At 35.0% G+C, this 14,833-nt stretch overlaps 1 protein-coding gene and 1 long non-coding RNA gene across 2 annotated transcripts; one reads left to right on the top strand and one right to left on the bottom strand.

Moving 5' to 3' along the window:
* Positions 1–3,774: 3,774 nt before the first annotated feature.
* On the bottom strand, positions 3,775–5,963 carry LOC119998440. The gene is made up of 3 exons (XR_005468246.1): positions 5,901–5,963; positions 4,262–4,337; positions 3,775–3,974 (listed from the first exon to the last, which is right to left on the bottom strand). It is a non-coding gene; the product is annotated as an uncharacterized LOC119998440 (long non-coding RNA).
* A 4,258-nt stretch (positions 5,964–10,221) lies between these two features.
* Positions 10,222–14,254, top strand: LOC119998439 (vacuolar cation/proton exchanger 3-like). The gene is made up of 11 exons (XM_038845772.1): positions 10,222–10,633; positions 10,975–11,042; positions 11,170–11,198; positions 11,970–12,166; positions 12,263–12,604; positions 12,730–12,846; positions 13,142–13,195; positions 13,296–13,412; positions 13,548–13,638; positions 13,733–13,799; positions 13,896–14,254. The coding sequence occupies exons 1-10, from the start codon at positions 10,358–10,360 to the stop codon at positions 13,792–13,794; spliced, it is 1,353 nt and encodes a 450-aa protein (XP_038701700.1). The 5' UTR covers positions 10,222–10,357; the 3' UTR covers positions 13,795–13,799; positions 13,896–14,254.
* Positions 14,255–14,833: the final 579 nt, after the last annotated feature.

Below are 14,833 nucleotides of genomic sequence, written 5' to 3'. Positions count from 1 at the left end.
GGGATGGTAGTGATGGAGATAAAAGTGGACATGGAGGGAATGGGGATGGTAGTGGAGATGATTTCAGTGGTAGTGATGGCAGTGATGAACTTTATGATAGTGGAGATGATGGTGGTAGTGGTGCTTACGTTTCAAGATGAAGTTTGTTACGTTTTTGTACAGATCTGATGTATGTAGGGATTTTTTTTTACTTTCCAGGTGGCATTTGGCATTCCAACTCATTGTTGACTTAACGGTCAAAACGCCATGTAGGTAAGGCTAACAGCCCAGATTTGTGAAAATCTATTCCGAGTGACGAAATTAAAACAAATTTGAAAATGGGTGACTGAATTAAAATAATCTGACATTGGATGACTGAGTTGAAACAATGATGATCTTTCGGTGATGTAAAGTTTAACTCATGTTCCAATAGACATTAACTGTGGCACAGAATTAATAGATGACAATGACTTAGTTTAAATACATTCAATAATAATAATTATTATAATAATAACATCCAACAACTAAGATATTTATTTTTTGAAAAGAAAAGGATTTCGTTGAAGCAAACCAAGTTTACATTCAGAGAAATAGACAAGATTTAATAGAGCTTGGAATATCATCCAAGAGAATATAGGGAGTGGCTGAGTCTGAAAGCCAACCCATAGAGGCGATGGCATCCGCTACTTTGTTTTGGTCCCGGGAACATGCATGATCCTTTGCTCCATAGACTGTAATTGGTCTCGAACTCGAATCTCCTCCAATATAAAGCCATGAGGAGTAAGGGGAATAACATCTTCATTAAGGCATGCCACAATTTCGGATGCCTCACCTTCCAGATGGAAAGGAACACAGGTTATGGTACTTAACCGAGAGAATCCCAAATCGAAAGGCTAGAGCCTCTATCATCGTCAGAACCCTAGCCGTCGGTATATTTCTAGTCTTAATAGATTGTGGATGAAGACAGCAGGAGCTGGTATGCTTCATTTACGTCTCCTTATGTGGATCACAAATTCATAACTCTTCTAAAAAAGTAAACCTTTCCTCAAGAAAATAAAAGAAACCTATTTCTTATAAATCTTTCCATCCAAAGTTGTCAAAATCGGGATCTTGCATAAAATCGGTGGAAGTCATGCAAAATCGAATCGTAAAATCGTAAGATTTTATAAAATTTTAAAAATAAATGTAAATAATATAATTACTTATTTCTAAGTAAATAATTAACATGATATAATATACTATAGTTTATAGGTAATAAAAAATTTAAAAATATGATTATTATTTATTTATAGACATGTTAATATTTCACAAAATTGTAATTTTTTAAGACCTCCAGAGAACTATGAAAAGCAAGCACAATAATTGTGTAAGATTATATCATGTTAATAGATTAAAACCAATTTTTCAACAAAAACTAGGATTAGAAACATAAACACATTATTAGTATACCACAAACCATAAGTCCATAAGTCCATAAGTCTATTAAGGTTAAGATCGGTAAAATCGATAAGATCGTAAAATTGGTAAGATCGATAAATCTTATCAATTTTGGGATTTTATATTGATTTGAATCATTTTGATTACCTAAAATCGTACGATCTTAAGATCAAAATCAGGATTTTGACAACCATGGTTCCATCTGTAACACATGCCAAATTCACTCTAAAACTAATCCATCAAGCAAACAAGTCAGCCACCGAACAGCAGGTCTGAGCTATCCCCTTAGATTCTCGGAGTTCTAACCTTCTCTTTATCGATTAGATTAGAAAATAACTGCCCTTGGCCAAAGACAGCTAGATCAGAGGAAGAATCCCCCCAACGCAAAGGAAAATAAAGAGGAGAAGCTATATCGAAAAGAACATCACTGACGCAATTTTTTATTATTTTAATATGATAGGATTTTTATGTTATAATAATTGTAACATGAATTTAGTTTAAATCAATAAATGACAATTGTAGAAATAAATATAGGGGTGCACTTTTACTTTATATATATATATATATATGTTAAGAAGAATTGATATACGGATGAGAATGGAAGACATATATATTCCAGAGTGCACAAAAATCGAAAAACGAAAGCAACCTCCAACAACATATTAGCCGTGCATTTTTGCGCTGGCGACGAGCTCTCCTTTCTCTTTCAAAAATCTCTACATCACTGCATGCTTCGTAAGTCGTCCTAACTGCAGTGCATGGATCAGCACTAATTTCCCTTAACAAATTTTCCTAAAATACAAATAAAATCTCATTATTCCATATCTTACAAATTCTCTATCCAACTAACATTGCATCAAATTACTTATCATAGTCTTTCCTTCATTAAAACAATATTTCTTTGTCTTTCCATTGGAGGCACTTTATTTTCATGTTCCATCAAAAGATACAACAAAATATATCTATACCCCTTAAAATGGAGTCATTGTGATTGTTCTTATACTTTAAAGATGGCCAACGAACTGAACAAAGTCCGACCCAGCCATCAAGTAGTACTATCAATCTATCATCACTCTTTTAGTTTACATCTGTTTGTGGGTGGGGTGACGGGTGACCCAACTCAAAGGCTCAAACATGCACTTTTTTGTATTGGCCTGCTTCTTTTTTTATTGGCCGGCCTCTAAGACCCACAAGTCAAGCTTGCTACTGTCATAGGGCAAGAACCAAGAAGGCAAGAAGTTGTAGGCTGGCGGCATTCCCCCTCGCCCTAAATCTTTTGAAGTCCCAAACTCCTAACTTTAGCATTCGAGAGTTGATACACCTTTAGGTCTGCTTGAATTGAAAAAATGAATAGTTAAGTATAGTTAAGCGAGATAGAGTTAAGTGAGGGAGACTTATAGGAGGATAACTAACTTTATTCACCCTTAGACTTAACGAGAATTAAAGATAAGTTAAAGAGATATGAGTTACATTAATATCTTTATTAAAGTTAAAATAAATGAAAATTTTTGTGGATAATATGAGAAATAAATTACAAATTTTTTTCTCACCTCAAAAACCCTCTTAGGCATTTTCACAGTTAAAAGTTGGCATTCCAACCGATTGTTGATTTAACGGTCAAAATGTCATGTAGGCAAGGTTGATAGCCCAGATTTGTGGAAATCTGTCTAGGGTGATGCAATTGAAACAAATTTGAAAATGAGTGACTGAGTTGAAACAATCTAACATTGGGTGATTGAGTTGAAACAATGGTGATCTTTCTGATGTAAAGTTCAATTAACTCATGTTCCAACAGACACTTACTACGGCACAGAATTAATAGATGACAATGACTTAGTTTAGATACATTCAATAATAATAATAATAATAAAAAGCACTCAACAACTAAGCTTTTATTTATTTTTTTTATTTTTTTGAAAAGAAAAGGATTTCGTTGAAGATTTAATAGAGCTTGGAAAATCATCCAAGAGAATATAGGGAGTGGTTGAGTCTGAAAGCCGACCCATATAGGCAATGGCATCCGCTACTTTGTTTTGGTCCCGGGAGCATGCATGATCTTATGTTCCATAGATTGTAATGGGTCTCGAACTCAAATATCCTCCAACATAAAGCCATGAGGAGTAAGGGGAATGACATCTTCATTAAGGCATGCCACAATTTCGGATTATTATTATTTTAATATGATAGGATTTTTATGTTATAATAATTGTAACATGAATTTAGTTTAAATCAATAAATGATAATTGTAGAAATAAATATAGGGGTGCACTTTTACTTTAAACAAATATAAAAATAAAAATAAATCTGTTAAGAAGAATTTATATACGGATGAGAATGGAAGACATATATATTCCAGAGTGCACAAAAGGAGAAAAACGAAAGCAACCTCCAACAACATATTAGCCGTACCAAACCACGTTGACGTGACCCATTTTTGCTTTTGTATTTGCGTTGGCGACGAGCTCTCCTTTCTCTTTCAAAAATCTCTACATCACCGCATGCTTCGTAAGTCGTAACTGCAGTGCATGGATCAGCACTAATTTCCTCAACAGATTTTCCTAAAATACAAATAAAATCACATTATTTCCTATCTTACAAATCCTCTATCCAACTAATATTTAACAGATTACTTATCATATTCTTTCCTTCATTAAAATAATATTTCTTTATCTTTCCATTATTATTCAAAATAATAATGGAAACCATTATTATACTGTTCTTCAAACCTGTGCTAATTAAATAACATTATATGCTAATGGCTGGTTATTAGGGCGCCACAAACCATGTAGATAATCGGATTTAATAGTGACAGTTTATAGTTAATTAAATAAAGATAGAAATGGACCTGCAGATAGGGTCTGGTCTGGTCCCAATTGAAATGCTGCAGTTTTTTGGAATAGACAGAGGAAACTTCGCGGAAACTGCAGATTGGGGCATACAATCATACTTAACTGATTGTTGTGTGTCCATAAATATGATTTATTTGATAAGTTATTGGTGCATAAAGATCGACCGCTCTCTTTAATTAACAATATTTTGTCCGTTTAGGGTCCTTATGGATTTGTCTCCCTAAGTGCAGTTCATACTGAGCTCAAGAGGCCCGGTCCAACAACGATTCTCTTGAGGCTCATACCTCAGGAAAACCAAAAACCGGTTGTTAGTTAGTTAGGGAGTTGGGACTCCTTTATATTTAATACTTTTTTTCTTAAAAGAAAATACCATTAACAAATATGTTTTTCATTGAAATCAAATTTTGGATACACATATGTCTAATCCACTCGATTATCAATCGAGCCATCTCTCATTGGTTTTATATCTAGTACTTTACTTCCACATCTAAGCGACGTGGGTTGTAACAGTTTTTTAACATAAGTGGCTATGAGAGTAGAGAAACCGATTTTGGATAGACACCAGAGAGAGAGAGAGACAGTATGGCCGGCCACAATATATACAAACTACAATGACGAAAACAATAGACACCAGAGAGAGGGACAGTATGGCCAGCCACAATATATACAAACTACAATGACGAAAACAATATTGATAGAAAGGCAAAATAGTTGCTGCAAGTATTTGTCATATTGTTCAATAATATCATGATCTCAAATCCATCAGAAAATGACTCCAAAGGACTGTTTGTACATGTCATAGGAAGTTTCCCGGAAAGTTCCTACCTAGGATTCCATAACTCATGCAATTGTACGTCAAGTGTTTGCTTCCAAGATGGGGTATTGGGGACTAGTATGTATCAAATGGAAGAGATATTATTTGCAGTTTTTGACGAGATTAGTACGGCAATATGTATTGGCTATTGCTTATAAAAAAAAAACAAATACTATTATCTATTTTCTTGCGTGATCCTGCATCCTTGTGCATGTGCATGTGCATGTGCATGTGCATGTGCGTAGATATTAAAACCTAAAGCAATTAGGCTGCTTGCTCTTTATAAAATGTTGGGATAATTTTTCTTCATTAATTTTTTGGAGTGCAAAAGTAGGCTTTTAATTATTATGAGGAAAAAGCGTAGCTTTAAAAAGTTTAAGGCTCTATTTTGATCGAATTTATTAGATGTCAAAATAAACTAGTTTATAGCTTGTGAAAAATAAGTAATTAAGGTATGAAATAGGATGTCCGATATTTAGTGAAACTTACAGCTTACGCTAGTTTATAAGATGTGAAAAATTATAAATTTTCTTTATAAATGCAGTTAAAATTAATATTAAAAGTTTATGTAGTATATATACAAAATTCTCTTGATAAAAGAAAAGAAAAAATGAAAAAAATATACATAAACTTTAAAATAAGCTTCGAAGTTATTTTTTGGAGCTTATTAGAGCTTATAAACTATCTTATCTGAAGTGTTTGGTATAATTTATTTTGAAACATATAAGCTCTGTCAAATAGGTACCAAATGAGAGAAACTCACATTAAAACGTATGTACAAACAATAGTAATACTACAAATGATATCAAAACCTTACATACCTTAGAAAATGAGGGAGAATCAGAGAAACTTCAACAACAATATGCTAAATGTGAAAGTTTTTAAGTTACAAGACAGAACTAGCTAGTAATTTGTGCTACCAAATTTATAGGCTCTTTGAGCTCTTGATGAACAGTCAAATATGACAGGAAACTTCTTGCTACCTTCCATAAAGTGTCTTTTTGTTGATTGAAAAAGTTACCATATATATAAACACTAATCTTTAACATACTTGTCCTCTTATAATTTATGTTTTTTTTAAAAAAAATTTACAACGCTGTAGTTACTAAAAAATCGTATGACCCCACTGAGCCACTTAATGACGAACCTAAGTCCAAAATTCCCATTTCATGGGCCCAACTGACACACTTTTGCCCATGATGAGGCCCATATGAAACGTTCGAGACTCTGTCCATTGACAACATCGTCAAGCGACAACAAACAGAGACCCTGACACCATATCTGACAATAGTGACTAACATCCCGTCTTATATCTGCCTTACTGTATTCACGACATTATTACTTAACAGGAACTTCCTCTCACCTAGCTATGGCGCCACCACAATGATGGCGCCGAGACGCCCAGGCGTCAATCCGGCTCATGATCATTCCCTTCCAGGGAGCATGGTCCAATCCAGTTCACACCAACATCCTTGGACCTGACAGGTACGTATCTCCATGTATAATCTCTTACCATATGATATCAGTTCATTTATGGTTGCCTATTGCTACTCGCCATCCTATGACCAACACATGTCAAACTCCCATCATATGTCCTTACATTTTCACCTTGTTTTTCGTCTACCAACCTTGACACGTCCATTATGCTTGACTTTTATACGTTTATACCCTGGGTTTTACCAAAAAGGACACAAGTTGGTCACACGACTTCCGAGACAAAACCTCACTCTCATATAAATACCCTTCTCCTACCTTGGGAGAAGGGATTCGGACATTGAGAACCAAAAATCGAGACTATCCGACCCCTGACTAAATATTCAGTCATAAACACTCCAGTCATCGCCGGTCTTCCATCTCCGATCACCATTGACTTGATTGTCGAAGCCTCTACAACCGGCACCCCCAGTCCGGTCCAAGAGCTTTCACGGTTGCTTTTATTGTGATGTTTGCAGGATTCAAAGGTACAGACGAGCCCCCACGTAATCAAAGTTGACTCTTCAACGATTGTAAAATCTGCACCTACAAACGCCTAATGGTGTTCATGGAACGATGCCATATGAGGACTTGCCTCGTCAGTTTTGTCCATATATTTTTGCCATCCATGAACATATAAAAACCTGTAATTAATTAACTATTTAACTCCCATAACTGTCTTTGTTAATGTGTTTTTTCTATGGTTAGATGTAAATATGTAATAGGAAATTTTATTTTGAAAGGGGAGAGGGAGATTTGAATCTTAATGACTCGGGTGTAATACGAGGAGAAGTTTCTACAAAGTTTTCTGTGATGAACTGATGGTACGGACATTTGTACGTGCAAGTCGATGTACCTAAACATTGCTAATCATTCATTTTCGTTTAGTCTGAGCCTCTATGGCGTATGCAGGAAAAAAAAAAAACAGAGTAAGGAAAATGACGTGTCTAAATTAAGATCATTGTCGTCAATAACCTATCACGTATTGATACAGCATGAAAATGCTATAATCTGGATGAAGACATGCTAGCTACCATTCTTTTAACCAGAATTGACTAAATTCCTCTCAAAATCATGTTAAATCATGATTTTTTTTAAACAAGTAACATATTAGGGTTTATGAGTTAAGATTTAGTATTTAGGGTTTAGCTTTTAAGATTTAGGGTTTAGGAGAATGTTCAACTCTCACGTCCAACAATTTCGACATTATTTACGTATATGGAGGATTTTGTGGAGTTAACTCGACTTTGTGAGCTTCGGCCTCGTTCTTCTCTCACGGGCTTCGGTCGAATCTTACCTGTCATCATTGTGGAGCGAGATGGGTTGGCTACTCGAGTTTAGAATTGACCCAGTTGTCCGGTAGACTGTGGGCGTGTAGGGGTCGAGAATTCCTAACTACCAAATTTTTTTTAAGTTTTAAGATTTTTTTTCAAAATATACTATATTATAAAATTATGAACAACCAAAATACTCAATAACATATTTTAAACCATGATTTAACATAGTTTTAGGAGGAATTGTAACCAATCCTAATTAAAAGAATTGCAACCCCATCGATGCGCCTACCGATCAGTTTTTGATTTCATGTGTCGAAAACAATCATGAACATTTTTTTTAATGTAGGGGGGAAGGAAATGGGAACACTCGAACTCGAGACCTCTGTTAAATACCACACAAATGAGCGACATCTAAGCTATTCGTGGTTCTCAAAAACAATCGTGAACATTGATTATTAGTCGCTTAGTAAATTAAATTTGGCTTTAGCTTAAACAAATATTTGGCTTTGTTTTCATTAGTACCGAACCACCGGTATAAGGTTAGTTCTGTTTGTTAGTAATTAAAACAAAACTCGTACCTTTGAAAGTACATTGTTTGTCTTTAATAAAATAAAAAACAAGAGTCTTGCACTTAAAACGTGCACGTTAAGTACAAAACTAAATTATAATATTTATGATTAGGATGAATCACGTTTTCCAATCAGAAAAAAATTCATCACAATAAATGCCAAAAGTGAACTCAAAATATAAAAAATAAAGTACTTGGTTTTGGACAATAATGTTTTTTTCCTAATTTAGTAATTAGAAAAGCATCTTAGTTATTTAAGGAAAGACATAATCGGTAGTTTACCTTTTTTTTTTTAAAATAACAGAGAGAATTATGTTTATAGTTAAAATGGAACTTTGAGCACACATATATCTAACTCAATCGATTGCCAATCAAGCCAACTCTCATTGGTAATAGATAATTTACGTTATAACTTATATAAAAACCACAAAAATGATAACAATTCTAGCAATTCGAATCTGAGTTATCTTTGTTGTTCCTGAGTTAGACGCATAAAATCCAAGGGAATTTGTGGCTCTACACAGTGACGGACCTAGGAATTGAAATCATTGGGGGCACAAAAGTGTTGCTAGGGTTCGGGGGAACGCCCCCAATTTTTTTTTGGTTCTATATGTAATCGATTTACGATTATTGATCGCAAACACAAAAACACATTAATAATAATTTAAAACAATAAGAAAATACATTGTAATTGACGCAACTTCAAAGTTTGAATCGTTCTGAGTCTTCGAAGTCTAGTGGAGTGGGGTAGTGGGCTTAGGGCTCTTATCCACAATGAGAATGGTATTGAGAGATTGAAAGGATTTGAGGGGCTTGGATGTAGGTGGACTTGATAAATGACAAAATAACTTAGGGCCTAAGATTTATAAGGTTGGATTGGGTCAAAGCTAGTTTAGTGAGCTGAGTGAAAATTGATGGACTGGTGGCCTCAAATTTTTTGATTGGAGACATTAGGCTTAATTTACCATGAATTTATTGTATATTTAGTATAAAATTTATTTTTTCACCCCAATCCCACAAGCTTTAGTCTGCCACTAGCTCTACATATTTCACTTGAAAGCCCCAATAATAACGGTATATTATAGGAGCCCAAACTATGTAATTAAATAAATGCAAAATAAATCAAATCCTTACGTACAACTCAACACCTGAGATAACTTCGATTTATAATTGAAAAATACCATGCATGTAATTAATAGGGTGTCGGGGCTCTGCTGTATTATGAGTGTCTAAACATTTTTCTTTTATTTTTAAAAAATTATATTTGTATTTTGATCGGCTTTATGAATCTAATGACATTTTTTTTGTTTAAAACAAAAATCAAATTCAGTATGAAAAATGTATATAATGTTTTCGATTCAGATCCAACGGTTCAGGATTGTCATGCACTTTTCATGTTAAATTTGATTTTTGTTTCAAACAAAAAATATGAAAAATGTATATAATGTTTTCTATTTATATCCAATGGTTCAGGATTATCATGTATTTTTTATATTGAATTTGATTTTTATTTTAAACAAAAAAATATACCGTTGAATTTGTAACACCAATCATAATATCAATATAATTTTTCAGATTTTTTTTAAAAATTTTAAGTTACCTTATGGAACTGCAGCAGCCCACTGTCATCCGCATGTAATATGCATTGCCACAAAAAATAAGTATGGGCCACGTGGCACTACCAACCATCTTTTATTAAATAAATAAATATAAGGAATTGTAGGAAATTTCCTGGAAGGTGCCTCCAATATGTCTGATTACCACATCCATCACTCACTTGCCATAGATATTATCGAATTGCTTCTCCTATTTATAACACTCTGTGTCACACTCTCACATCTCACAGAGAGAGACAGAGAAAGTAGCGAAAAGAAAACAGTAATCTCGCTTGCTCGCTTTCTGGAAGTTTTCTTCTCCTCAAGCATTTCTTTGATTTTGTGCATCCACACAGAAACCAAAGATGGCTTCCCAAGATCACCAAGCGTGGCTGCTGGAGCAAGGCAACATCAAGGTTCTGAGTCGAGAACATCGACATGGTCATGGACGAACTGCGCACAACATGTCATCGTCTTCTTTGCGCAAAAAGTCTAACCCCAGACTTTTGTCCAAGATTCAGCCTGGTGTTGTTAGATCCATTCTCACCAATTTTCAAGAGGTCTTTTTGGGGACTAAGCTTTCTGTTCTTTTTCCTGCTGTGCTTCTTGCCATTATTGCTCAACTCTATCATTTTGGCAGAGTAAGTCCCTTCATTCTCATGTTTTTTTTTTCCTTTTCAGGAAATATATATATATATATATATATATATATATGTATGTATGTATGTATTCATTTTGGCCCATTTTGTGAAACGAAAATGATAAACATTCCAGCAGTTTCTCAATATTGGTTTAAAACATTCCGACAATATCCAAGTTATCCCAATTGTAGAGTTGCATTCACTAGATTCAAGTGAATTTGGGAGCTCCACGTATCCCACATGATTCATATGGAATTTTGTGCATACAATTCAACAAGTTGGGATAACTGATAGTTTTGGCAGAAATTCAGTAATGTAACTTGTTATGTTGATGCATGCAGCCATGGGTTTTTGCTTTGAGCTTGCTTGGACTTACTCCACTAGCAGAGCGTGTCAGCTTTTTGACTGAGTAAGTAGATAATTAGAATTGTTTTCAGTCTTTTTATCATGAATTTTTAGTTTCATTATTTAATTAAAACAATCATTAATTATTTATTTATTCTTTTTTTTTCCTTCTATTTCCTATAAACGTGCAGACAAATTGCTTACTTCACTGGTCCAACTGGTAAGCCTTGTCAATAATAAATTATTCATGCTTAATAATGATGATGGGAAGCAGTAATTTATTTACAATTAATTAAGGGAATCCAATTCCAAGCCATCTAAAGTGCATCATTTCCTGTTGATGATTAGAAATTTAAAAAGTCTAATGATAGAAATTGACAATCAACTGATTGAATCATTGTGGGTCTGGTTCTTTCTTGTTTTTTTTTCCTTCCGACTTTAGATGCTTCCTTTGATTTCTTCAAAATGGATTTGTTTGCAATGTCTCTATCTCACTTTTGACAATACAACCAGATTTATTTAAGGCTAAATATAATTTTCCTCCCCTCAACTATACACGTGGTTTCATTTTCGTCCTTGAATATTTTCTTCTCCCAATTTCATACTTCAACTATGAGAAAGTGCCTATTTCGTCCTTCAAGTCGGGAAAAAAATAGTTTAAGGGCGAAAATGAAATCACGTGTATAAATGAGGGACGAAAAGTTTTGTGTCTATCTAACGTGTATTCCACTATGTACACATCATGCCAAGTGTAATGCCACACAAGATTTTTTTCGACATCGGAACTTTTTGAGGGACGAACGGAGGTTGTTTTCCATAAGTTGGTGTATGAAATTAGGAGGAAAAATAGTTTGGGGACGAAAATGAAACCACGTGTATAGTTGTGGGACAAAAATTTATATTAACCATTTATTTAAAGTAATGCAATAACTCAAATATCTTGAGCTAATTTTGTTTATAATGTCATGGTTTTGTTTGATTGATTTTGCAGTGGGAGGGCTTCTGAATGCAACATGCGGCAATGCGACCGAGCTGATTATAGCGATTTTCGCTTTAAGCCAAAACAAAGTAGCTCTTGTGAAGTACTCTCTGTTAGGTTCTATACTCTCAAACCTTCTTTTGGTTCTTGGGAGCTCGCTCTTTTGTGGTGGCATTGCCAATCTTAGACTGGAACAAAAATATGACAGAGTAAGTTTTATATTATTTCAGATACCCGGTAACAGACAGTGATTGAATTTGTTTTTATGAAATGGTCAGAATCTGAAATTTTTGTTTCATTAACAGAGACAAGCCGACGTAAACTCGATGCTTCTGCTGCTGGGATTGTTATGCCATATGCTGCCATTGCTGTTCAGATATGCAGCGGGTTCGACTGCTCTTGCAGCTGTTCCAACGCTTAATTTGTCGAGAGCAAGTAGCATTGTAATGCTAATTGCGTATATTGGATACATAGTCTTCCAACTGTTCACACACAGGCAGTTATTTGAGGCTGAAGAGGATCCCGAGGGGGATGATGTGAGCTCAGAAGAAACGGCGGTGATCGGACTGTGGAGTGGAATTGCTTGGCTGGTTGGGATGACTGTTGTTATAGCTTTGTTGTCAGGATATGTTGTGGGCACGATTGAGGTATATGAATATAGTTAATCTAATACACGAAGAAAAAAAATAAAGTAATTGAGTGACTAATAGTCTATTTTGCTTGGAGTAATATGTCGTAAATTATTTTCTACGTTGTTTTCTCCTGATATCAGGCTGCTTCGGAATCTTGGGGAATTTCAGTGAGCTTCATTAGCATTATCTTGCTACCCATTGTTGGAAATGCAGCTGAACATGCAGGAGCTATTATTTTCGCTTTCAAGAACAAGTTGGTAAGTAATATATATAGATACATATATTATATATAGATGGCTCTCACATACGGACGTTCGCAATCCTGTGGTGGTAATAACTTGACTATCTAAGTGTGGGCCCCCACCCCAGGTGTGTTGATACCGATCATGTGGACGTGAAAGGAGTCTGTAAACAAGTTTGTTTATGGACGCCCGTGCGTCCGTATGAGAGATGTGCTCTATATCACATATTCCACATGAAACAGGAAAAAAAATGAGAAAAAAAACCAAAGGACAAGGTTGCTAATAACACATTTTTTGGGCATAAATGCAGGATATAACTCTAGGTGTTGCTCTGGGATCTGCAACTCAAATTTCGATGTTCGTGGTAAGGCTTTGTAACAAAAACAAAAGCTAAATATATGCGCGCACATACTCAAATTTGAAAGCTTTGTATTGAATCTGGGTTTGGAAATGCGACTCTGCAGGTTCCTTTCTGTGTTATCATGGCTTGGATAATGGGCATGAAAATGGATCTTAATTTCAACCTTCTTGAGACGGGCTCTCTTGCCGTTGCGATAATTGTGACAGCTTTCAGTCTACAAGTAAGACTACTAGACTACACATGACAGCCAAAATGCAACTGTTTTTTTATTTTCTGCATACACAGTCTCTCTCGGGTCTCGGCTTCGATTCATGAGTTATAGGGAACTTAATATATATTTGCTGAAAATGTACAGGACGGGACTTCTCATTACATGAAAGGATTGGTTATGTTGTTGTGCTACATTGTAATTGGATCATGCTTTTGGGTAACCAACATCCCCCTCAGTAAGCACTCACCACACTTGTTCTTCTGAGTTTTCTTTTTTCTTATAATCTAATAAGATGTCTCTGAGTTTAGTTTTCTTGACAAATTATACAGATCAAGGGAATGTGGTTAATTTGGGACTTCAATCGTCAACCGGAGCGGTCTTACAAGCTTAATATATGTAAGTTTATTTACAGATAATCAGCAGTGTGTTGTGCATAATCAAATACACAAATTTCTTGATGCTAAATATGGTGAAGCTGTGTTGGAATTGCAGGATCGACATGGCCGGGCGTTTTTGGTCACACCGTGAATGATATCCCAGCTTGAACTTCAACAGATCATGTTAATGGAGACTGCGATGGATTTTGTATTCTTTCATTTCATTTTGAACCTTGATCACCTGAGAGAAAAGCCAACATTTGATAGATCTGCAATTGGAGATGGAAGACAGCCTTCGGTTGGTTTTTTGGGTTGGTGTTTGGGAGGTTTTGGTGCCAATGGAGTGGATGCTTCATTACTGTTTGTAGCACAATAATAAAATACAATAAATGAGAATTCCTTTTTTTTTTTAGAAACGTTGAGGGGATTTCAACCATAGTCATGAGAGTGATATATATCATCTTTAACACTGTAGTATCTTTATCACTAAAATTATAGTGGCTCAGGTGTTACGGAATTCTTGTTGGCAGTCGAATGTGGGCTGCTTTTATTTATTGGGTTTTTTTGGAAAAGCAGTATTTTTTAAAACACACGTTTGAAAAGTAACCCACTTTTGTCAAAACCTGAAATCGAACACGTTTTTGAATTTTTTTAACTCAAATACCCTTATCACATACCACAATACACAGAAATATCATTCACCTCCCACAGTACACTTGGATACCTAAAACCCATCTGAAAAACCCAAAATCCAACTTATGAAAACTCCATTCCTCACATTTGAAGGTGTTTCTTTGCTGCACCAAGTTTGTAGGTGTTTCTTCACGAGGTCTGGTCGAGCTACCTTTCCTTGGGCATTCTTTGGCATTGTGGGCATTCTCATCTCTGTCGTCATTCTTCCTCTATATCGGCATTATAACCCGAAGTGAGTGAGTGCTTATTAAATTCGCATTGCAGATGGGTTTGGTTTAGGACACACTTATCGTGCGTTGAATATTAGACACAACATATTCAGTTGCTTCAGTTAATGTTATTGTTATTGTATTTGTTGAT

The sequence above is a fragment of the Tripterygium wilfordii genome, chromosome 5 (assembly GCF_013401445.1).
Source record: "Tripterygium wilfordii isolate XIE 37 chromosome 5, ASM1340144v1, whole genome shotgun sequence".
NCBI classification, from domain to species: domain Eukaryota; kingdom Viridiplantae; phylum Streptophyta; class Magnoliopsida; order Celastrales; family Celastraceae; genus Tripterygium; species Tripterygium wilfordii.
The sequence above is the reverse complement of the archived record's forward strand: the minus strand, read 5'-3'. Positions and strand labels throughout refer to the sequence as shown.